This window comes from Thalassophryne amazonica, chromosome 10 (genome assembly GCF_902500255.1).
Source record: "Thalassophryne amazonica chromosome 10, fThaAma1.1, whole genome shotgun sequence".
Classification (NCBI taxonomy): Eukaryota; Metazoa; Chordata; class Actinopteri; order Batrachoidiformes; family Batrachoididae; genus Thalassophryne; species Thalassophryne amazonica.
Genome location: NC_047112.1, coordinates 31401579 through 31428335, shown reverse-complemented (window position 1 = coordinate 31428335; position 26757 = coordinate 31401579). Strand labels below are relative to the sequence as shown.

The 26757-nt window shown below is 38.5% G+C and overlaps 1 protein-coding gene across 1 annotated transcript in view; it reads right to left on the bottom strand.

Moving 5' to 3' along the window:
- Positions 1–6473: 6473 nt before the first annotated feature.
- The window catches only part of rnf11b (ring finger protein 11b), a 50608-nt gene continuing 30324 nt past the window's right edge, over positions 6474–26757 (bottom strand). Inside the window, exons 2-3 of the mRNA XM_034179710.1 lie at positions 15006–15175; positions 6474–10003 (exon numbers count right to left, since the gene is read on the bottom strand). Coding sequence (XP_034035601.1) covers positions 9832–10003; positions 15006–15175 — 342 coding nt within the window. The 3' untranslated portion in view covers positions 6474–9831. The remainder of the gene's footprint in view (positions 10004–15005; positions 15176–26757) is intronic.

Genomic DNA, 26757 nt, shown 5'->3' with positions numbered 1-26757 from the left:
GATTTCCGGATTTTTTTAATTTTTTTTTTATTATTATGTCTCTCACAGTGGACATGCACCTAAGATGAAAATTTCAGACCCCTCCATGATTTCTAAGTGGGAGAACTTGCAAAATTGCATGGTGTTCAAATGCTTATTTTCCTCACTGTATGGCTCTCTGTTTATCTGTGTACCACCCAGTAACAGTAGTAAATAAAGAAAAATGTATACTCAAAGCATTAATCAAGCAGAACCAGTTTCAGCTGAAGCAATAATTTTGCAAAAATGTTTGGCCTCTGAATTTATTTATTTCTTTTTTTTGTTTTGTTGTAGTTTAGATATTCTGATAAAAACTGCATCATAAACAATAAATTTACACCTGAATTACATAGAAAACATTTTGCAATTGCAGATCATAAATTTACTCAAAGAACTCCATTTGGTTTGGTCATTCTATATTAAGGCATATCATTGAAATTTTATTTGTTTTTGAATGATTTCTTATTTCTGACAAGCAAAATATGTGAAATCTGTTTTAGACACAATTTTAGTGTTTCCATCAGTGGCGTGTTGTCGACACAGCATCACGTGATGCAGCATCAAAAATAGACATTGCAGCTAAAATTGAAGCATTAGTAAAGTCAGTCCTTTAGGCTGCTCCCTTGTTTGCACTCGGGGTCACCACAGCAAATCCAAGGTGGAGCTGCATGTTGAATTGGCAGAGGTTTTACGCCGGATGCCCTTCCTGACACAACTCCACATTACATGGAGAAATGTGGCAGGGGTGGGATTTGAACTCGGAACCTTCTGCACTGAAGTGCACTGAAACCAAGTGTATTAACCACTTGGCAAGAAAGATAAATTAAAGATATTAATTACATTAAATTAGCGTTAGTTTCTATCAATTAAAACATGAACGTAAAGCCACAGTGCTAGTCTCCTTCCAGTTAGCTAACATAAAAAAATACTTTATTGAACAAAACAGTCTCTCTGATCCACACCGCTGGTTAGAAGAATCATAAAGACCACGCCCAGCACAACAAACTCAAAATGTAATTGGTTAAAAAAAGATATCGCTCCTATTTGTTTTAACTGTAGAAGTAGTCTAGAAAATTCTGAAGGCCTTACAGATTTTATTTTTTTTTCCACCCAGAGACAGCGAGTAGTAAATCTGATTGGACGAAACAAAGATCTCATCCTGATCTTGAAGCAGCACGGCTCAGGGAGAATAGATAAGAAATAAATAAATAAATTCGATCAATAAATGTCAATCATACATTAAAAATTTGATTTTTTTTTTGTAAAATATATGTAACATAAAAGAAAATGTATTTCTCTGATGATATCAAGCACTTGGCCCTGATGACCCACCACTGGTTTCCATGTGTATATTATTTATTCATTGTATTAATTTTTGCACCAGGCAGTTTTAATTTGATACAGTTATCATTCATTCATTGATATACGTAAAGTCGTTTTTTCTGTATTCCAGTGTAGATGATGATGATGATGAAGAGGGAGTCCTCAGTGAGTTTCGTCCGAGCCTTCAACGATGCTGATTATCCATTTTATGCTTAAAATGTAATTCTTTTGAATTCACACCATAACCACTGTTGGATTAATATCCACATTTAATCATTTTGATGTTAATTATCAGTTTGCATTTTTTTCATTCAAGTTCTTTCTTTCACAACCTTAAAATAATTTGATTGAACGTATATTCTATGATTAACAGAAAAAATAAAATAAAATCTGGAGCACACAGTTACAAATTTAAAACGCTTTTAATAAGGTGAAGGAACAAACCTTTTAATGGGAAGTGTGTCTTTATCAATTTTAATTATTCTTCTTCTTTTTTGCGTGCATTTATTCGCCAGAGCTGAGCTCTTATTGTGTGAAGGACAGTTTCTCTTATTTTACAAGTTTAATATTTTGATTTTGATTTTTAAAAATTCTCGAGAAGCATTATTTTGGGAGAATTCATAATCTTTGGTTATGCTCATCCTAGTGACGAACTCTTTGTAAAGAAAAAGTAATAAATACAAATTGGAAATGTGTTTTTAATGTCTACAATACTTCATATCAGTTGAGGCAACTTAAATAATTATGGAATAAAATTTGTACTCAATTTTTTTAAAGTTGTGGGTTTTTAAAAATAGATTTAATTTTGCTTTATTTTTACACTCTCTAACACGATGACACATATTAGTGCCGTTGTTCAGGATTTTTATGATTAAAAACATTGCGCAGGCACAAAACGTTGTCCATTCTGTAACATTTTTTTATTATCAAATGTGACCAGGCATAGCCTACTAATAAATACGTCAAATAATATTTTGTGACAGTCGTTTTTTTTTCTTTCTTTTATGGGGGGTTGATTAAATTTGCTATTTATTAAGATTTTGTAATATGTTGTTTCAACCCAGTCTCACGCCAAGTTCGTGATACCGTGACGAAAACGGTAATGTGACGCATTTATTGGTATTAGGGGGGGAAGCGTGAGACGGGCCGGTTTGTTCACACGTGAAAGTTTGTTTATTGTCAACCGGAAACAAAATATAAAATGAAAGTCATCAGAGGGGGTTCACGCATACTGTGCACGATCACACACCGAGATACGTTTATACTATTATCAACAATAATAATTATCAACAATACAATCAGCTTATATACACATGCAAGGTTCATGTATATACTATGTACACTTCATATTATAGTTTCCTTGTAGTATTATCATGAAGTCACACCAGTCGATCACAAACATTTTACTGATCAATATGAGCTTTGGATTTTTTTTTTTAGCCACATTGACAGTGATTTTATGGTAAACATGTTTTTTTATCGGGTGGGGGGTATTTTGCTTGACCTTTAAACAGTTTGTTCCAGCATTTAATTATCTGAAGACGATAATAATCTATAATAATATTCAATTCTGAATATTGCATTGTGAAGAAAGTATCTGATTATAAATGTGTTATTTGTGTTTGTTTATAAGCCTGATCCTGAATGTAAGAACAGAAAGGCCTTGCTGGATATAGTAATTTAATGGTGTTTGGTAAATTATACTTTTTACTCACACGGTCTGTCCAGGAGGCCCCGCTTCAAATGAATTAATGAATCATGAAGCTGACGATCAAAGTGAATCTTTACACCCACGTGACAGTCTTAAAGTCCAGTTTTTAAAGCCTTCATGATTTATTATTCTTTGTGTGCAGCCGTTATCCAACAAGAAGCAATGTAAAGTGCAATTCGGAATCGTGGGTGCGTTTCCGCGTGCCGACGCGTTCTCACCTGCCAGTTTAAAATTGACTGTGAATGCGTTTGTCGCTATGTGACGCTTAATTAGAACGACTGGTAATAGAAAATGAAAAATTATTAACTTGTGTTCAGAATGACTTTGCCCGCCCCACTGCAGTTAACATAGTTCAGGTGTCGGGTCACTTTTTCCTTTCTGGAGGAAGAAGCAACAAAAATCACAGCCAAAAAAACAAGTGCAGTCTGTTGCAATGTCTATTTATTACTTGCCTGTGGTACATATTATATGCATATTTCTGCAACAAGAAACAGTATAACAAGCATCCAAACACAAACATGTCACCACACACATACCCCATAGACAAATGATCTATATAACCTTATTCATTTCTGTGGTAAAAGCAAAAAAAAAACAAAACAAAAAAAAAACCCTAAAACAGCATTCTGCAACGCCTGTTGGACATTTTAAATAAATATCTCAAGAGGTACACGGTAACAGCCAAAGCTCTACCCTGTCAACAAACATTTTGTGCAGCCGTCTCACTGCTTGTAAAGGACACACTGACACTGTGCACACTAGTGAATAATTTTCTGGTGATCTGAGGGACCCCCCCCCCCCACACAGGAAAAACCATCTGGTTGGGAAGAAAACTTTAAGCATAAACTGGTTTCCCACAAACAATGAATGGAATGTTGTGATGAATAAAGTGATTAAGGTTTGGGCTTGTGTGGTTCTCCACAGCGTCTTATTTTAAGGTAAAGTGATTGCTGCACCCAAACAGGACTGCAGCCAAAACTTTGCTACACACAAAAAGGGTCTTTGTACCATAGTGGTAACATCTGTGCAACCCTCCAGGAATGATGTGGAACAGTCAAGACAAGCAAGTACAGTTTGTTTCCTTGCTTGTTTCGGGAAGTGAAAAAAAAAGAAAAAAAAAGCAGGTGCTGACTGTGCAGCAGGGTGGCTTACTGGTTAGTACTGTTACTTCCTGTCCAGGGTGCACCCCGCTTCACGCCCTATGACTGTTGGGATAGGCTCTAGAGCCCCCGTGACCCTTAATTGGAGTAAGCGGTTGAAGATGAGTGAGTGAGGTGCTGACTGCTGCCCCCATGCAGACTGTAAGACCTCATACATACAAACTGAATCAGTCAGGTGTGTTTTTAAAGCTGTCAGATCTGATCTGTGTCAGGCCCTGTGAGGTCAGCTCAGCAACACATCAGACATACTGTTTCCTGCAGATTTCTGCAGAATTGAATGGCAAACAGTCTTTTATGTTGTCAACTCAGTTTGAAAAAATAAATAACTTCAATATTTAAAATATAGGTGCGTGATATGAGCTAAAATTAATATCTGGTATTTTTCCACTTTTTGGACAGAGGACGGTATTGTATTATTACAGTATTCCGGCAAGTTCTATGAGGAGCAGCGTGTCCTGTTCCTTGGTGTAAATAAAAGTATATTTCATAACATATTAACTAGATGGAATGCATCATTGTGAATTGGGAAGCATGGGAGAGAGTATCATGTACAGTAGTGTTCAGAATAACAGTAGTGCTATGACTAAAAGATTACACCCCCTTTTGTACTTTTTTTTTTAATTAATAGCCCAATTTCATAGCCTTAAGAGTGTACATATCATGAATGCTTGGTCTTGTTGGATTTGTGAGAATCTTCTGAATCTACTGGTACCTTGTTTCCCATGTAACAATAAGAAATATACTCAAAACCTGGATTAAACTTTTTAGTCACATAGCACTACTATTATTCTGAACACTACTGTAGCATCAACACTGACTGCATGTGTGGGGGGGTCCTTTTAATAATCTGAGGTAAAACAAAAGCATTAGCAGACCTGCAGAAATTTGCGATGCCAAGATTTTAACAGAGAATTCAACTAAGTACATATGTAGAGAGACAGAAAGATTTTCTTGGTTGAACGTTTTAATATTATTATTTGTTTCTGGGAGCACTGTGCCTGGCCTATGTTTGTAAAACACCCATGAAATGGTGGAATTTGGAGATATTTAACATTAAACCTAAAACACATGGAAAAGTTAAACATAGATTAATAAGTGGTTTTTACACAATACGACCCCTCTGAATGAGTTTGAGCTGGAATATTATCCTGTTCAAATCTGCTCCTTCAAAGTTAAAATCTGTATGAAAATCTTTTTGCATCAAAGCTTTTGATACAATTTTAAATGTTTAACAAATTTGTAGCTATTTAAATAATGATCATTAAGTCTTAAAGAAGCGCAAATGGTGTAAAAACCCGCTGATTCACGGAATAAAATCAGATTTTACCCATTTCTATGTCTGTCATGTTTTAATGTGAAAATAACTTTACTGCCAGTTACACGTTTAATGGTTTTTGACTTGCGTGTTGAGCGCTGCAGACAGGGGGAATTACTGATTTCACAGACCACCTCTGTCTCCGCCTCTGATCATCACAGTCTCAGCACTGTAGTGCTGATTAGAGTTGTGCGAAAAACTATTAAGATTTCACATTAATGTATACATATATGAAAAGTCAAGTGGCCTCTCCGTACATGTATGTGTGCGTGCATGCATGCGTGTGTATGGCTTTGATCACGGAGAAACTGAGGAGAGCTGACATTTATGTATTTTGGGTCAAGGATGAATACTGCCAAAACAGAACATTGATAGGACTAATATTTCTGGAGAAATTACAGATATTACTTAACAACAGTGAACAATGGATGCTGATAATTACATTCTGGACTCACACGCCATTCCAAATCAGTACAGAAACTTTGCATAATTTGTTACCACCCTTGAAAAATGTCAGCTACCTATGACATTTTGTTTTATTGATATTATATTTTAAACACTACCCAATCTAGATCATGTGGATCCACATGGGCAGTGTGCAAGTTTTTTCTTTATTTCACCAGTGGTATTTGTCGTCATTAAAGTATTTCTGGTCTAACGGAGGTCCTCATTGGCCAGACTTGTCATGGTGCTGACAGTATTACCCAATCCATGTTATGGCACACCATTACACTGGTGATGTTTTATGACACTGTTGTACTGCCCACAAACAACTTAAAACCCAGATGCAGAGACATTTCCTATCTAAAGTGAGACCACATAATGAGAATTGCGTGACTGCTTATTTTGACTACAACAGGTACTTCTGCTATGGGCACTGGTTGTTGTAAGTTTTTAGTAAGTGAAGTACTCAAAGTAGCTCTTCAACCATGTAAGACCATTTTTCTTTTCCTCAAAGACTTGGTATAGATATAGGATTTGGACTCAACAATACAGGAGCACCAACACTGGAGTTCAGTCAGTAGTCTAGTTAACATCACCAGAAATATTTTAGTGGCAACGGTGTCTTTCATTTGTGAGGATTAAAAAAAATTAGGCATTCAGATTTGATAGGCAGGTAAAGCAAAGTGCATACTTTACCCTGACATCAGCGAAAAAAAGAGGAGCATCACAAAATGTTCATTTGTTACAAATGCAGTGAAGTCAAAATATTGTCAAGATCACTTGGTAACTGGTCAGTAACTGGAGAAACCACTGCGACTGAAACAAGAGAACAAATACTGTAGTTTTTATAGCAATATTGTGCCAGCTGTGCATTAATTACATCAGTGGCTGAACTAAACATGCATTTTTGCTTCATCTGTATGGTTGGTAAAAACCAGTTCAATGGAGCCCTTATACCTGGGGTCTCAAACTTGGATGACCTGGGGGCCACTAGGCAGGCTGCTCTCCACCAAAATACACAGCAGATCAAAAAGTGAAGAGTTTGTGTAATGTTAATGATTATACTTGCAAAAAACAAAATTTTCTTGTTTGCCAAAGAACATTTTTGCATCATGTAAGACGACTATTGGCCTACAGGGTCTCAAAGTGGACGGAGTAAAGCCAATTTCTGTGGAGGAAATTTCGATTTCAGTTAAATTAATTTGACACGTGTGACTGCTATGCTACCATCACCAATAAGGTGGTCTACATGTTATTTATTAAAATAAATAAATACAATTAAATTAAAAAATTGCACCTTGCATATTTCCTGTTGAGGTGGTGGCCAAACAGTTAGTGCACTTGTTTCCGTAGCAGAATGTTCCAAGTTCAAGGGCATCTCTGCTCATTCTCCACATTGCGTCAGGAAGGGCATCAAACATAAAACTTGTGCCAAAATCAACATGCAGACAGGGGTGGATCTAGGTTTCTTAGAAGGAGGGAGGAGAGTTTGACTAGGGGGTGTGGGGGTAAACGCCCCCCCCCCCCCCCCCCCGAAAACTTTGAAATTAAGGGTGCATTTTCCGGCAATCTTAGGCAATTCAAGCATGTACATATTTTGGACATTTGGAAGAGGCAACTGCTATAATTTTGTTAAGTTGGGATGGATGACGCATAAAAAAAATTCAGTTTCTAACATCAAATGCCAAAGTATTGTTTTATACTCTGCATAATGGTCAGATTCCACACGAACAACCAGGCAGGGAAGTAGAATGTTAGAAACAGCATATCCTTATTTGGAGATATTAATGAGTCTTCATTGTTCAAGATGATTTATCCTCCTGGTTCTCAACACAGAGGAAGAGGTGCCTGCGGTGAGCCTGAATGAAGCGTTTGACAACATACACTGTTAAGTTCCCCTATCATTGCCTGATTTAACTGCCTGATATTAATAATAGTCGTATGTTGCTGCTATGAATTAAAGTGTAAAAAACATTTTTCAGACATTCAAGCAAGCATTTTGAAATTTAAACTACTGTATATATTAGGTTTATCACAATACTATGGTCAAAATGTCATGATACAAATCAGAAAAAGTATCACAATTTGTGACACATTCAGCATATTGTAGCACCCGTAGTTAGAGCCTACATTCTGTGATGGTGTTACTGAGGCAGAGCATCTATGGGTATCCTTATCTGCTTTAATTATTATTTATTTGCTGTAAAGTTGGCTGTACAAGACTAGTATCCCCTGTATTTTTGCCTCACTTGTAGCCATTGCCCCTATATTTTCCTCATTGAATTTCTATATTTCCCCTACTGTATATTGTGATTGAGTCCTGCTGGGCTCCCTGTATTCAGAATGGCATACTTTAAGCTTTTGGCTGGCAAGCTGTAACATAGCCATTTAGTTTTCTGCTCGGAGGTGGTGGAGGGTGTAAACGCCCTAAACCTGATTCCCTCTTAAACCTGATCCCCGCTTAGAGCCACCAGTGGCAGATCCGTCTCAGCTCTGCTGTGATGACCCAGAGTAAATAAAGAAGCTGAAGGGTCTTACCTTTTACATATTTCCTATTAAACAAAAAATGTGCAAAGATCATGTGCTTCATTAAGTTCCTTAAATAACACAGACCTTGGGTTGACGTTTTTCCTCACCTTCACCACCTTTGCTGGTAGTTCACTGCATGTGCACCGCAAAGTCTGTTATAGATCATTAGTTTTCGGTGGGGAAATCAACTTTTATCCTATGATTATGCAGCCTTGAGAGAGAGAGAGAGAGAGAGAGAGACAGAGAGAGAGACAGAGAGAAAACTTACAGTAAAAAAAACAAAAAAAACAAACGAGGAAATTCAAAATGGGCAACTGTTTTTTCTTTGCAGGACAGATTTAACAATAAATTCCAAACATTGTGAAATTATTTCATAGGCCACATATGGCCCCTGGTCTGAGAGATTGAGGCCCCTACTGTATGCTGATTAACATAAAATGTACAGAACAAAATTCACAAAGACAATCCAACAATGCACTAACCATTATCTTTTTTTTTTTTTACCTCATAAGAGGTCATGACAGAAACGGGAGGCCTGTCATGTATCTTCAGAGCACATCTGCAGGTTTGTGGTCTCCACTCTGATATCAGGCTTTGACAGTCTTTAAATAACCACATGCTCGAGTTTTGCAGTTTCTGCAGCAGCTTTGACTCTGCACAGGGCTTCTGAACGGACACACCTCTGATCTTCCAGCAGATCCACAAATCATCTGAGGGACATTTCTTTCCACTCCACCATCATCTTGCAATATGATATTAAAAGGCGTCAGTAGTCCGAGAAACACAACGTGCAGCACCATGATGATGATGATGACGACGTTACATGTCCTTCATTTTAAGGATAGTGAGTAAATAAGGGAAGTGTAACTGAGTGCACTTGTATGCTTGTGTGTACATGAGGGCATGAAAGCGGATGTTGGAAATGTTTCTTAATCATTAACAGCTAACAGTCATTCATTCCTGTGAACTCCTCTGCTCCAACCTCCCACTCACTGACTGCTCCATTTTCTGCACCTTCTCTTTCCAAAACCTTCCTACTACTCACTGACACACCACTCATTCTTACACTCCTTTCTCAGATGCAATCCTGTCCAGCAGGCCAACTGAGGAACTCATGCATGCACGCTCACACCCATGCACGCACGAACACTCACACATGCATGTGCCCTCCCCACACGGCTTATGAAGTTAGAATACATCTTTGACATTATCACGGTGTTGATATATCACTTTAAGACACCAACTTACTAATTGTGGACAGAGGTTAGTAAAGTCTGTATATGTGAATCGTGTGTGTGTGTGTGTGCCCAGTCTGTCTGTGAACGTGTGCGTCAGTTGGTCTCATAGGAGGAAAGCAACGCAGCATCCACAGGCTCCATGCAGGACGGGCAGGTGAAGGACCTCATCAGCCAGTCGTCTATACAGTCCATGTGGTAGATGTGCATGCAGGGCAGGAACCGGATCGGGTCTCCGTACACAAAGTCCATCATGCAGATGACGCACCTGTGCCGGTGAACAAAGACACTCAGTGTTCCCAAACAAATTCATGTCACCGTTACATGTTAGAGAGTTAGCACATATTTTGAATCACAATACTGCCAAACTGTAGAAGCCAACATCCTGTAAATGCAAAACACAGTAAAACTGAATGCTGTGGCACAGAAGCAAAATGACAATTTAGTTGTTAATTCACAGAATATTTGTCACATCACATTAATAATTTAGATGCTGTGGACTGATTCCAGATCCTCATATGGAAATATTTGCTTCTATTTAGAGTTTTCTATTATTGTAAATCAAATGTATGTTGGACTCTGGTTTTATTACTCTGTGTGTGTGCGCGTGGGGGAGGAGCTAACTAAACTGATTTTGTAGCATGGAGAGCTAACTTTAATTTCAATGTAATGACACTGGGTCAATGGTATAGAAAATGTGTCACCTCACACTGTATCATTTTGTTTTTGGTATAAGCTCAATTATTTACATTTAATATAACATGCATTTCAAGTTGTATATTTGGATTTTTAGATTTTGTGCTTGTTATACAATTCCTCAGTAATATTATACATCATATTACAAACGTTTGTTTTGTAATGCTCTGAAACCATGATCCACTGTACACGAGATTGTCTGCAAATAAAGACAGTGCTAAAGGCTGCCATGGAGAATATTTAATGGCTGCCATCAAGAATATATCTGTAAGTGTTTGATAAAACCTTGGGGAGGATTTGACAACACTGGGTTTTTTACAATCAATTAATGAAAGTTTGGTTTTGACAATATATGAAAGTTATTACATCTATCAAGGAGGTTTTGTGATCACCAGCTTATGTTTGTTTGAGTTTAAAACAATTACAGTAATTAATGAATTTTAATGAAACTTGGTGGAGTCATGCAGATTGTGCAAGGGACAGATAGTTTAAATTTTGGTGTAAATCCAAATCAATGGACAGCCCCTGACTGATTTTAGATTAGTATTCAGGATCAAATATCAGTGATCAAGATCTAAATTCAGCTAGTAGGATCAAAGATCAGGATCAGGATCAAACATGAGTGCTGTGGAACAAAGATCAGGATCTGACTCAAAGGTTAGTGACTGGGACCAAAAGATGAGTGTTCAGGATCCCATATTTAATCATCCACCAGTGTATTTTGGTCCAGATTCAGATAATGTGGTAAACACCAATGTATTTTTGGACATAGATAATCCATGAAAGTCAAATAAAAATTAGACTTTGACTTGGTGCTCAAATTAAAAGGGACTGTGTGGCCTTGATGCATAGAGATATGTCCTTCGAGTTTTGTCATGTTAACCCTCTGGGGTCCGAGGGCATTTTTTGGACAGTTCACTTGCCTGGCATAAATGTTTTATTATTGCTGTTAACAGCTCTCCCTGCATCCCATAATCAAGTTTTATGTCTCTTTTTTCAGGACAACCTGTGCTTTCAGAATATATGTTTTTGTTGTGTTTTATAAATGTAATAAAGGTTTACAATCAAAAATAGGCAAGGAAAAAATAAAGTGAAAAATAACTTTCCACACACATTTATTCAAAACACATAGCAAACTATAATAAACAACTGTTCTGACACTTTATAAAGGTAATTTAAGGTCTTGTGTGAAAGACTGTACAACAAAAAGGTTTAAACAATAAACACAAATGCACATTTTGAACAATATATCAGTTCAGTTTCAGTTTATTGCCATTTGCAGTAGAAAAACCACATTGGAATTGAGAAAAAAAATGGTCTATGCATTTTGTTGTCCATTGATATGGTAAACAGTGCTTTACGCAGAGAAAGCAACAGAGTTATCCAGTAACATTCACATGCAAACTAGTGGAGCAATCCTGATAGTTACACACTCTTTGTTTGAGCACGTGAGATTGTCATCAGAGGCTCTCTGTCTGCTTTCACTGATCGCGGTGCATAATGGCACAGGGCACACTGGATGTACTCATTGGAGCACCCAGGGGGCTATTCAAATGGGCCAACTAGTAACGTATCACTCCTGAAAATGATCTTTGGCTTTTCACGTGAGGTAAATCTGCCCTACGATGGGATTTTGGAAAACCATGTGACGGTGAACCAATTCCAATTGGACACTCACATTGCGCACATCACCACACAGCTTCTATGAGGAGTACAAAGATGGCCAATGGCTGGCTCGAAAGTCTGCGGAGTTAACTTTTCAGCAAAAAAAAAGTAAGTTTCTATCTCATATCATTCAAAAGTTACTTAGAATTTAGTAAAGCTTGGTCTTAGCCACCATATACAACGGCATCGGCCCCAGAGGGTTAATGTTAACTGGACATAACCAAAGACCTCTGTTACGATAGCTACATGCCAGTTTCCCAATAATTGTTCAGCAGCCCTCATGCAATTTTACAGGAACATATGTTGACATGATTGACTCTAAATAGCCACCCCCCCCAAAAAAAAAAATCCACTTGATTTCCTAAAATGAAAAGTATCAATCTGTAACATGTTTATTATAGTTCCACAGTAATTGTATAATGGGATAGAAGTGGATCTTCAGATCTGAAGTGCTTATTTGTATAGTTTCAAATGGGAAAATGAACAATATTATACAAATAATGAATGTTTATGATTTCAATTGTATGAATATTTCATGAGTGAAAGATGGAATGTTCCATCTTTAACAAAATTAAATAATTCTTCCATTGAATTAGTTGAATTGATCTAAAATAGATCCTTGTCATTTGATATTTTACTAATTTATAAATTACAGAAAAGGGACCTACATGAGGTGTTCCACTGGTGTTTTGATGTCAACAGTCCAACATGAACTTTAAATTGAAGTCCAAAGTTGTTCTCAGTCAAGTTAGAAAACAGAAGTAGTCCGTGATGCCATGCACTGACTTTGTGTACTTCCAAAAAAACAAACAAAAAAAAAAAACGTAGTTTCTCAGTCCAACGAAAACTCACATCAGAAATTTCTCCAGTTTTTCATCCTAACAGCTCTTCAGACGGCTTACAGCGTAGTGGATTTATTTTTTTGTGTGTGTTAGAAGAATTAGCAGCGTCAATTAGCTTCTTCAAATCTCCGCCCGCCAGCAAAACAAAGTTCGCCATCTTTAGCTAAACACCACCCCCAGTAGTGTGAGTGTACTTAGTGGTCGGGGCGTGCAATAGCACATTTCATATAGTACCAAAATTGCACACTAAAAAGAACTATTGCATGGTGAATCAAACACAACGGCTAATGGTATGAATGATCCATGTCATGTGACACACAATCCACCAATCAAATGACAAGGATCCATTCAGCCATTATGTAAAATGAAATATTTTGTGCTAACTGAAATCTGTTGCTGACCAAATCCTGAAATACACCACAGTCATTTTACCTGATAGCATCTACAAAACCAATTTTGAAGTTAATAAATGGGGGGTGGTGTCTCCCTAATAAAACAATCCAATATGTTTCTAGATTACATGGGCTATATTACTTTCTATTGTACAATGATTCTATTTGGCCTGATATAAAGCAATCAGATACAACTTTTTGTTTAATGTACACATAAATTTTCCATGATAAATTAGAATAAGTCAAAATTGGCAATGCTCACCTTCAAACATGTTTTTCATAAAGTTCGGATTTTTACTACTGTGCTGCAGCCATGGAGCTGTATATAAGAACTAGAGAGCACAGTCCCAATGTTGCACACTAAACGAAAATGTCCTTTCATGGACAGCGACATGACGTCGCCTAACAGGGCAAAATATTGATGAAGTACCCGGATGTTAATGCATTTTCAATGGAGATTCGCGACTGTGTTAAAATGCCATTTTGACCTGGATATCAAGTCAGTAAAATTTAATTATATTAAATTATGTCAGGAAAGTACGAAAGTACGTATTAAACTTACTCTGACACTCACACATTCCCAAATATTAGTGTTGAAAGTTACACGGAGCTGCACTGTTAAGCTACACTGCTAGATTGAGCTGCTGCTAAAACCATTACAATACATTTATGTATGTTATATTTTTACACAATTATCCTTTATTGACCGAGTTTCATTCATGAAGTCAGTGGTGTGGTTACACATCTCTATGTGTGGGTGTGATTGTGAGCGGCACAGCGCGGGTCATTATAATCTCATTATTTTAAGGTGCAAATAAAAAAAAAAATCTCCAGTCTTGTCGAACAATTTTAATCACTAACAAGTATTTTAACTAGACATTGGTCTAGCAGTGGAAAATATCAACTTGACATAAGTGAAGAGTTAATGGTCGTGTCATCGGGTGACACAGGTACGGCAGGAGACATACAGCTGTTTATCATCCAAATATCATGGACAAAGTGACAAGAAGAACCAAAACCACTTACTTATGGAAGGAAATATCGTCTCCCTTGTTCCTCCGTTTGTGGTTTTTCCAACATGCGCGGCTTTCCGGCATACTCCACCTGTTTCTTGACGTAAGTAAATGAACTTCTATGCACATAAATCACTAACTTGCCCGGAATTAAAATGGCGATCACATCTCCTTGTCGACACACGGCTCAGCACTACTGCGCTCTAGTTCTTATATACAGCTCCATGGCTGCAGCACACTGGTGCTGCCTGTTCGTCTTTTGTTTGACACTGGGCGCAGCAGCAAATACAGCAGAAAATGCAGCATAGAGGAAGCAGCCAGCTGTTTTTAGCCTGTTAGTATAGCATAGATTTCCGAAAAATTTTTTTTTGGGGGGGGGGGGTGTTGAACTTCTTGATTTTCTCTTTATTTTATTACATCATAGCTCCTTTTGAAGTACAGTTTTTACATCTCTGACTGTCTGCTCAGAGTTTCATTCTAAAGATGATACTGACAATGAAAAAATGATTTTACAATCTGTGCCAAAGACCAAGTTCACGTACATGGTGTCACCAGGCTTTACATTTTGTAATTCCTTATTTACAGACTGACAATAACCCTGTATAAACGCGTATCTTATAACTCTGACAGACGAGTCTAAACACACAAGGTTTTCCACTTACTCTCTGATCTTCTTCTCTGAACCATCCCGACCTGGGTCATAAATGCCCTTTGGCAGGTGCTGGATGAGTCCAATGCGCTGGGCGATGCGGACCTGCTCCTCCTCTGTCAGCTGGGTGGCCAGTCGAGCCTGGCTGGGTGTCGGATGGTAGACAGGCACATGAATTTGCTCCTGTAGACAGCAAGTGAGAATACTACATCAGAAGAAAATATTTTATCAAGGTATGTCACTAAATTCTATAGGTTAATGTGAGCATCTGAGTGGATGGCTATATCTTTGTAAAACCTTTAATTGTACATTTCTGCTTACTTTGTCTCAGCAACAAAGTTGGTGATCTGATGTGCAGTGGGAAATTGTAGATCACACTTGGAATTAAATCTGCAATGATTAATTGACAACTAATTAATCATTTTGAGTTCTTTAAAAAAATCCAGGTTCTCTGATTTCAGCTTCTTAAAAATGTCATTTCTGGTTTATTTCACTATAGTTTCTTGACTCCTATCCAGCAGTAAACTGAATATTTTTTTGGGTTGCAGACATAAGAAGACATTTGAAAGCATCATATTGCGCTCCGGAAAACACTGATCGACATTTTACACCATTTTCTGCCAATTTTTTTTTAGACATAACAACTAATTGATTAAAAAAATAATTGTTAGTTGCTTCCATACTGCTACACTAAGACCAACATTTGTATTTCATTATGTAGATTTGCCCAGCTGATATTTAAAAAAAAAAAGCAAAAAAGTCATTTTCAGTAAAGTTGAATTTGACATATCAAACACAAATAGCACTCCCAAGCATGCCCACCCACCTACCGATATAACTGAATTACTACGAATGACAAATTTTACTTCTGCTTCTTACTCAGTGAAATTACTCACTTGACTGAAAAAGTTTCATAAACCAATACAAACCCTTTATTTCAAAATTCGTTTTCACAAAAAGAAGGCCTGCAGGACTGAAATGCTCACAATGACTGCCCCCTTGTCATATAATGATTAACCACCACCAGCAATATTTCCATGTTTTGGAAAGGTGATCTCAGGCAGTAGGTGGTAGCATTTCCCCATACCTCATCTACACCGTGAGTACAGCAGGAAAACACATGGGTAAATAGGAGTTTACAAAAACAAATACATAAATAAATACCAGTAAATAAGTTAATGGTGTAATTAGTGATGGTTTTGTGCAGACCTTGGTAAATAAAACAATTAGCTGATTTTGATTTGTGGAACACATGAAAAAAAGTGTAACGGAAGTTGAGCAAACTTCTCTCAAACCCAAAAATCTTAACATCTCACCTTGGAGTCAACACAGCATAACCATCACTGCTCTTTTACCTTTCCTGGAAAATTTTCTCCAGAGAAATTCTCTTATTTTACGCTGTCCATCATAAAGGGCCCTTTGCACATAACATGGAAATGGGTGAATGAGGCCAAAACAGGGCAAATGGGCGAAACCGGAAAAATTCCAGCTGCAGTCGGGAGGGATAGATGGTCGGACAGCCATGTACAGATGCCGTACATCCCGCCGCGAAGGTTTTGTGCACGCGCAAGAACAGAGTGTGACCACGGTGAGAGGTGTGATACCACATCATACTTTCACAGCAGCAGAAGGAACTAAATGTTGTACAAATGTTCATAAATCAAAGAAAATGTGTAAGGACAAAAATAATGAGAGACTATAAAACATTGTAAGAACAATGAATGTACCGTTCAAATGTAAGACAGTTATGTTACTGGTAATGATGTTTAATTGATGCTTGATGACCTGAGCTGGGACAGCATCTGTTTTGGAATTGAGGAAACAAATGGATTTTTTTCTTGTCTGTAAAAATATTTAATTCCAGTTATAAAGAGCAGAGAATACAAGAATTATTGTTCTTCTGTTCCTTTTTGTTCATGGACCAAGCCCATGGAAGTAAACAAGGAATTAATGAAAGTACATGAATGAGATGAAATAAAAAATCCCTCTCTCCCTCGCGCACGCAGTGACCAGAGCAGCTCTGCCTGCACGGGTATCGCTGTGCACGCTGAGGTGTTGCTGGGGGCAATCCAGAGGTGATCTTGTTTGGTTTTATTTTTCCTCATGTCGTCATTGTTTGCAGACATGCATGCAACACCCTGCCTCGTACATGGGTGATAGGAGCACATGTGACAATATGTGTTCCTCAGCTTTGCGTTGCACTGATGCGGCAGCTGCGATGTGGAGCAGCGCAAGCCGCAGGAATGTAGTCACTGGCCGTGGGCAGCGGTCATGCTGTATATGTCCCTCTGGTCATGCTGTATACGAGGTCTGTCAATAAAGTAAAGGTCCTTTTTATTTTTTCAAAAACTATTTGGATTTCATTCATATGTTTTTACGTCAGACATGCTTGAACCCTCGTGCGCATGCGTGAGTTTTTCCACGCCTGTCGGTGACGTCATTCGCCTGTGAGCACTCCTTGTGGGAGGAGTCGTCCAGCCCCTCGTCGGAATTCCTTTGTCTGAGAAGTTGCTGAGAGACTGGCGCCTTGTTTGATCAAAATTTTTTCTAAACCTGTGAGACACATCGAAGTGGACACGGTTCGAAAAATTAAGCTGGTTTTCAGTGAAAATTTTAACGGCTGATGAGAGATTTTGAGGTGATACTGTCGCTTTAAGGACTTCCCACGGTGCGAGACGTTATGCAGCGGTCCCAGGCGCCGTCGTCGGCCTGTTTCAAGCTGAAAACCTCTACATTTCAGGCTCTATTGATCCAGGACATCGTGAGAGAACAGAGAAGTTTCAGAAGAAGTCGGTTTCAGCATTTTATCTGGATATTCCACTGTTAAAGGAGATTTTTTTAATGGAGACATCACACTGACTGCCCTTTGAGCTGTCGCCACCTTGACCGCATCTCGACAATGGTTTCCTGGGCACTATATTGATGCTGGCCACATGAATGGGCCCACATTTTCTAAGTGCCTAGCAACTGGTGTTGGAAGTTTGTGGGTGGCACCTCAACTGTGGCCAAGTGTGGGTCGAATAGGCATTCACACGCCATATGCCCTCATTTGGTTGCTGGTGTGAAGGCTGGCTCGATCGCGACATTCGGCCAGGGTTCGATACGGCCAATCATTTCGTGCAGCCCCTTGACAACAGTCCGAATGGTCCGACCTACTGCTGTACGAATGTTGTGACCATGGTCAGATAGCAGTACGACCTCATCATGACGGCGTTCAACTGGGTTTCCAGCATGAGTGCGACGTGAATGTGGAATGCATGTGTTGTGGCCGAATGGTTGCGCCAACTGTTGTACGAGGTGATCGAGCACCTCTCCGAATTTTCATGACTGCCACTGGAATCCTCCTTTGTGCGCCATTCTGCCTCATTCATGTTATGTGTGAAGGGGCCCTAAATAATTTATAGTAGAAGACCTTGCTCTGAAGTCAATGTCAAATCTGACAAAAAGAGGAAACTGCAACTGAGTTAAGACTCATTCTTTTCTGTCAGCCTTTTTTTTTTTCCCCTCTTGGTGCATATAAACATATAAAGTACAAATATAAAGTGGAATGAAAGCAACATGAAATAAAGGTCACTGTAATGCACTGTAGACAAAGAAAAACCCTTAATGCAGAAAAAAACAAGTCCTTTACACTCACAATTTCAAAGATATAAAATAATGTTCATACTGAATCTATTACACAATCAAAATACAACTTATAAAAACCATAAAGGAAACAACACAATTCCTCATGTGTGCTGAATCATTACAGCTGCCATCACACAGATTCAAGATCACAAAAAAACAAAAATAAAACTTTTCATAATCTTATCTTTTTCTTATGATGAATCCCTACAGATGAGTGAATGCATACCACATATGCTACATATTGACAATGTGCTCGGTACAGTGCAGGGGATCTGTGAAAAGATAAAGTTTCAGTTTGGCCTGCACACAGTTTAAAAAGGGAAGCTCAACATTTTTCATCCAAGGCTCTATTTTTAGAAGTTGTGAGCTTCATCTTTTCACTTGGGACAAAAACAAATTTAATCGGCACATTGTTAATGTGAAACTCAAACAGCGCCATGGGCTAACTGGCTAATTAATGCAATGCTATGGGACAAGCTAAAAACACTAAGTAAATCACTTCTTGTCATGACTGAAAGGCAAGAATTTCATTAAAAGTTTCTCATAGCACAGAGGGGATCCCTGGGGACCTCACAAAATGAAGAAAAAAAAAACTTTTTAAAATGATCAATTAAACAGTTATCTGTTTTCTTCAGCTTAGCTGTCCTCAACTTGCACTGCCTCCACTGCCGTTGTGCGTCTCATTTTGGAAGACACAGTTGCTCATCCGTAGTTAACTTGTAATCACTCCGTGGTGAGCACTAGCACGTGACTGCATTTGTGTTCTAAATCAATACTGTGCCAATTAAAGTCGTTTTTGTCACAAATGAAAAGATGCTCCCATAATGTCTACAAATAGAGCCTAGTTGTAAAATGCCAGAATTCCCCTTTAATCTGTGATATCAACAGACCTTCTAATATTATTTAAATGTGACAGAAGTACATAGTTTTGTCTGACATCCAGTAGGTTCATACACATTCTGAGTGCCTGTGTTCTTCCCACCACTCAACATGTCTCCATCCATAAATTTGCAGTCACTCGACTCACTTTGCGGTCTCTGACTGCCTCTTCCTCTTCTTCCTTCCTCCATCAAGCACTCACACAAATACCGATAGACTAAAACTCTCCCTAGATGAACTCTCTTTGTACTAGTAACTACACTCCCTTCTTAAGTCCATTACATTAACCACCAGCACACACTGCGTAAAAAAGCTTGCAATGGTCTGGAGTTCAAACTCAGACTCCATACATCACCAATCACAGCTTCATGGTGGAGTGGAACAGAAAAGGATGTTCATCCAAAAATAAGATATAAATAAACAAACCACATCCAGGCTCGAGTCTCATGTGTCTTCTGGCAAACTGCAGCTAAAATTTCAGTACTATGAAGAAAGTCCTTCTTTGTTCCACCTCACCCTGGAGCTGTACGGCTGGTGATGGAACAAAGTAGCAATATGCACAATTTCTCCAATCACAGCCACAGAAGCCTAGAAGCAGTGGTGGGCACAGCTAACCAAAAAATTAGCATCAGTAACAGTTAATCCGCTAAGTGGAAAGTTAACTTTTATAAAGCTAAAACGAAAAACCCCTAAAAAATGAGCAGAAGTTACAGATAAAAGCTAAACTGATAACTTTCAGTACTGACTTCAGTACACTAGCAGCTACTGACACAACAACGAGAAAGCGCTTCTGTGTCAGATCAGCCATCTCTCAGCAAAAGAGACCTGGTGACCAGAGCAAAAGGAGGCGAAAAGCAAAAGGAAGAAAGTGAAGAAAATAAAAACAATTTCTCTTCACACCATACAGACCTGCCGGCATATCACCCAAGTCATTCACAGGCATACAGTTTTGACTTATGGTTAAAATTTTAAACAAACTAATTCCGGACAAGTTATTTAAATTAATGTCACATCTGTCATTTTATAAAGTGAAAATATCAGCTATATGTTTTAGTTTTAAAGTAATGCACTAATTTTGAAGGTTTTAGTGTTTAGACACATGCCGCAATGCATTATGGGTAAATTAGTTTCCTGACATGAGTGGTTGGCTCCACACACAACTTACTGAAACATGTGGTGGGTTTTATAAATAAATATGTATTTGTAAATATGTCTTTTTTTTCATTTGTAAAGAAAAAGGCAATTTAAAAACTGACAATTCTGTTTGTTAAGTAGATTCACAGCACTTTTAGCCAATGTGTGACAGGTGACAAATACTGTTCATGCTGCCATGAACACTGCCATCTACTGGCCAGTAAGCCAGTGGCAGTGGCCACTGGCCAAAAGGGTGGACAATGGAGAATGAACATAAGTTTGTTACAGGATGATCAATTTGCCATAAAACTTGGGGAAGATATAAGAGTATTTTAGGAATTAAATAGGGGAACAACAGAAAGATTATGGATCCATGGTGTGGGTTGCTCTTAAAGCATTCATCAGAGGAAAGACTATAGCCTAAAACTCATAGAGAACAAAGCCATCACAGAGTTTTAAGGGCATCATTGTAGAAATTTTTTATATAAAGAAGCCTGAATTATTTTCTCTTTAATTTGTTGTCATGGAAAATTCAAATATGGAAAAGCTCAAGGGTGCACACACGTTTTCACAGTAATAAAATAGTGAATGAGAAATGAGTGAGAGAGCCAGCAGTTAGGCTCTCAGGGCCGCACTATTTTAAACTATGAGTCAGCATATCTTTGGTCGATGACGCTAACAGCCTCCCATTTTTCCTGAATCAAAGAGCGGGCAGGCAGGCAGGCAGCAGTACAGGGCCTCAGGGTAGCCAGTCTACAGTGTGGACAGCTGCACTGTGAACGTGAGTGGCTCACCATGCACAGTCAGCACTGTAATTGTTGTCATACATGCTTGTCTGCTCTTTCAGCATGGTGAGTCAGCTGGACTGTGACAAATGTTCATTATGTGACTTAAGGGTGACCCAGGGTAAACATTTAGCAAACAGAGAAAAGGGGACAGGAAGTGTGTGTTAGAGGGTGATGGCGGCTCGAGTATGGTTTCCTCTGGTAAGTATTCTGTAGGCTGCACACACGCACGCACACAGTCAGTCTGCCAGAGTCCAGACTGCTAATTAACAGCATTGTGACTAAGATTATACAGAAGGAATGACTGTGGATAGACATGTACACAGAAAGTGAAATAGGCAATAATTATATTTCCCAACAGAGAAAGTAAGCAACTAAAGCAGGATAATAAAAAAAATAAAATAATCATCTATACTCTCAAGAAGTCTTGTCTCTGTACATATCTACTGTACATACAAATACTGTATATATACACACATACATATCATATCTCTGTACAGTGGACTGGGAAGCAAGATAAGAGAGCTCACATTTAATGATTCCATTTTGAATATATACATATTCAGAAAAGTGAACCCATCTCCATCATGTTTTTCTTCCGTTTGTAACAAAGTATAACAAAAATCACTGTCATATACATATTTGCAGTAAGATTAACACTGTGGATCATTGAGGACAAGAGACCCCTGGAAAAACTTAAGAGTCACAACATCATTGGACAGAGGTGTCTGGTGATGTCGGTATCTTTGCAGGAAATACTTCCTCTCTTACTGTATGGTGATAGACTTTGACACTGACCATGGGGAACTGAGCTATGGGGAACACCAGTGTTCCATTCCATTCCAACTGATCTTCTACCAAAGACAGGTGTCTTTGGTAGAAGATCAATTGAAATTAAAATTCTTGGAAACCACTGAAATGACTGTTCATAAATTCATTTTCTGCCGTTTACCCAGGTCACGGTGGCAGTAGACCAAGCAGCTCATCTTACATTTCCCTATCCTCAGCCAAACCCTCTAAATCTTCTTCAAAGGTGCTCCCAAGCCAATTGGGAAACACTGTGTTCTGGGTCTTCCCTGGGTCCTCCTCCCAGTTGGACATGCCCATACGGCCTCTCTAGGGAAATGAAAATGTGGCATCCTAACCAGATGCCCAAACCACCTCAACTGGCTCTTTTCGATACAAAGAAGCAGCAGCTCTACTCAAAGTCCCTCTAGAACATTCAAGCTTCTTACCCTGTCCTGGAGTGTAAGGCCAGATAACCTGACAGAGCAATCTCATGAACATAGGTGAGGATAGCAGCATAAATATAGTGGTAAACTGAGTCCAGCATTCTAGCGCAGCTCTTTCTTCACCACAATGATCCAGTATCGTGTCTGCAGAACAATAGACGCTGTCCCAACCCACCTATTGATCTCACACGCCAAGAACAGTGACCATTTTTGTATTTTGCCTCTGCACACCATCATAGGGTGTTCAACTAAATCAATTAGTGTCTGCTTGTAGAGCAGACTGTTAGTTTTAATTCAACAGGTTTTACAAAAACATTGCATAAACTATTCAGGACATATGAGCATTTCTATACATAGTGGCTCCATCTCTGGAGCCCTAAGTAATTGGACACATGAAATGTAGCTTTATTTTTATACAAATGATCACTTTTAATATATGAACACTTTCAAGTCAATGAATATTATGGATGTGAATCTTACAACTCATGATTCAATTCGATTCCGATTCTTGGGGTGACAATTTGATTCAGAATCGATTTTCGATTGAAAAGGGCTCTGAGAAATAGTTATATTACTGAAAAAGTGTTTATGTTTAAGAAAATGCAGCTTTACGAGGTTAATCAAGTGATTCCAAAGATGTAAATTTACTTATCTGCTTTGCTGGCTGGCAGTTTAGCGAAGCACTGGTCAGTAGTCGGCAAATACCGCTGCTTCGCTTCTTTTAGCTCCGGATGATAGCGTAGCATGTGGGCTTGCGGATTTGACGCGTTTCCAAAGTACTTGACTTTCATTTAGCAGATTTTGCACACTGCATAAGTCATGTCAAGCTCCTTCTTACGCAGCAAATAATAAAATCCAAAATGCTCCCAAACATTTGCCTTCAGCAAAGACGGTGCTGGCTGAATTAGCTCTTCGTCCTCCATGCTAAGCTGCAGCTCACGAATGTTAGAAGCACGCCGGACCCTCCCCTCACGGGGACGCTGTAGTACGGAGGCCATTGCCTGACAAACAGTACACGCAGCGAGTAAGCAAGAAAATGTTTTAAAAAATGCTTTTTAAAAATGGATTCTTGTAGATGCAAGACAACTAGTGCGAGAAACCACAAAGTCACCTAGTCTACTCTGAAGGCGTTATCGGGTTTTGTGTGAATAGAGAAAAAGGGAAAAGTGCAACGTTGGCCCATTTTAATCACCATGTACAACTTAATTTTACAGTGGCACAAAGAAAGATTCCGAAACTAAAACTTGAGTCTCTCGTGTCTTCTGGAAAGCTGAAATTTTATCTCTTCTTTATGAGAAGATACTTCTCTGTACCACTCCACCACAAAGTTGTAAAACTGGATGCAACAAAGGCTGCATTATGCACAGTGCAACTGTGCTTCAACAGACAACTGCTGACACGTGTTCATTATGAGCACCTGCACATAATGCATGAAAGCATGTGCTTAGTCTCACACAAATACACACTCAACAATTTGGAGTGTAGGATGTAGATTAGCATCACAGGATGTGATAAGAGGAACAGCCAATGCTGTGAGGACTAAGAGTGATTGTGTATCACATTACATCACTGGCTCAGTAATAGCAGGAAGTCGACACAGTGGTACATGCTAACATTATTAATGCTTTTGTTATGCTACACAAGAACTATTTCAGGCCTCTGAGAGGCAAACAACAATAAAGTCAAAAGTTACATTTTCCTAAATTTTCATAACGTCACAAACGTCATCATGCTTGATCAACAACAGCAGTGACAAGGAAACAAGCAGTGACAGCCAATACCACAAAAAAGACTCAAGTTTTGTTTTTTGTTTTTTTAAATCATAATGTAATCACTCTTCCTCAACCCCTCCAAAATAATTAAAAATGCTGTGCCCCAATGTTCACGCGACTTACTGAACCTGGTGTGACAACTCATAATTGAAGGAAGCTGAGAACTCCGCTTCATGAAAGGGAGCTGTGTGAAGCCCAGAGCAAGTGGAGGTTATTTGAGTTATTCAGGAATATGGCTATAAATCAAAGTAGCAGACTATTCCACTGACTCACAGCACAATGGCTTATTTGACACGGTTTCCCCCTCCCCCACTCAAGCTCACCCACCAATATTTATGTTACTGTATCATGTGAGTATTAAAAAAAAACACTTATTTTAAAAGTTGAAAGTCCTTTCTGGAATTATTTTTATTAGCGTCACAGCGCTCCATTTATTGATGATTAGCATTCACCTTAGCCATCCATTGTCTTTTTAGCACTCGACGAAAATAAATCCCATTAATGATCCACCAAGATGACAAAAAAAAGTATTTTAAAATACACGGTTAACAATAATAACATGTCATTTGTTATGAGCGGCTGAGTTTAGACAGGCAGGGTTATGACATCATTGTTTCACAGAAGTTCCGTACCTGTAGTGTCCTTGTGACACTGACCGAAACAAGAATATAATTGATAAGTATCTGGTCGCATTTCATATATTGGCGTATCAACAAGGGTGGACTTATAACGGTCTGTTTAATTTTTATGAACATCAGATATAATGTCTTGGAGAACAGAAGACCTATCAAGACAATCTTGGTATCATCTTAAAGCTTAGGATATTCTCTTTCCAGTGATGTGTATTTCATAACATTTGGACATAAATCAAGGAACTTCTGGTCTGTTGAAATAATTTTGTCAGGGGTGAACTAGGCGGTGGTGGCGGTGGAGATTCAATAAACATACATTTTTGCCCAGATGTCTTTAAATATGGTATATTATGAAAGAATAGGTTCTTCAGAACATTTTGACACCAGTTCCATAGATTTTGCATGAAAATTGACTGAATAATGCTATTTTTTGCAAAAAAGGTAAATTCCAAAAAAAAAAAAAAAAAAAAAAAGACAAAACGTTTTGAATTCCAATACATTTTCCATTTATTTATGCCACATAAATTGGCTTTTTCTCTAAAACTAAATGGAATCATTAAATGCAGAAGGTTGCATTTGAAAGGCATACATGTGTATACTTTACATAATGAATTTTGAAAACAAAACAGTTTTTAGGCCTAGTTTGTGTAATGCAACAATCTGTCCAAACCCAACCTGACCCATCAAGTCCCATCGGGTAACCTCGCTCTAATCTGCGCTGTGGACTGTTTTACGCACACAGAGGCAGGTGTTTTTTTTTGCATCGCACAGCTCAAACAGTGAAAAACTACTTTTGCACAAATGTTTGTACTCACACAAGAGTAATATAATTCTCTATCATCTCAAAGATGTGAAGATCACTTGTCATCACCTTTCTGTCTGACTCTGATCACAGAAGCAGCTTCCTCAGCGAGATTGGCTGGTGTCCCGCACATAGCATCTTAGCTTAGCATGGTGTGATGCAACACTGAGGCGCAAACCACAAACACAGACCCTTCCATCCTTTTGGGAGAGTTTGCTTTAAGAATTTTCTCCTGGCCACACGAAAGGAAAGGATAAAATACCATGATGTGGCACCCCCCAAACACACACACACACACACACACAGATATTACTTACATAAATTTAATGTAATACAGTGCAAGCAGTGTACACTGAACTGATTCTGTCAGCTATCAACAGTATTGGGACATGTTCACGTGGGTAAATCCAGGTGTCGGAAAGACCTTATTTACGACATTGTTTTGGTGACTAGGGAGGTGGCAAAGAAAGGGACTGAGATAACATTGATATGGATTCCAGTGCATATAGGTATCCCAACAAATGAGAAGGTGGATAGGTTGGCCAAAAAAGCAATGACAAAAAAACCCAAACAAAAATATAGACATCAGTATCAATGTTATCAAAGCAGAGGGCAAGTGCATTGTTTGGAGGGAAATTAACTTATAATGGCAAAAATACTAGGTGCAGGTAAGTAAGGGTAGGCATTTAATTCAGTAAATAGTTGTAGAAGAAGAGGGTGGAAAAGAAAGCATGAAGTCACTATCTTGAATAATACTCTCTTCCCCCTAGGAAAGCACCAGGACAGACTATGTTTAGAATGTCCACAGCCAGAGACAATGCAGCATGTTCTCATGTATTATAATAAATATTCCAGAGAAAGGCAAGAGCTTTCCTCAGAATTTAGAAGAACAGGCCTGAAAG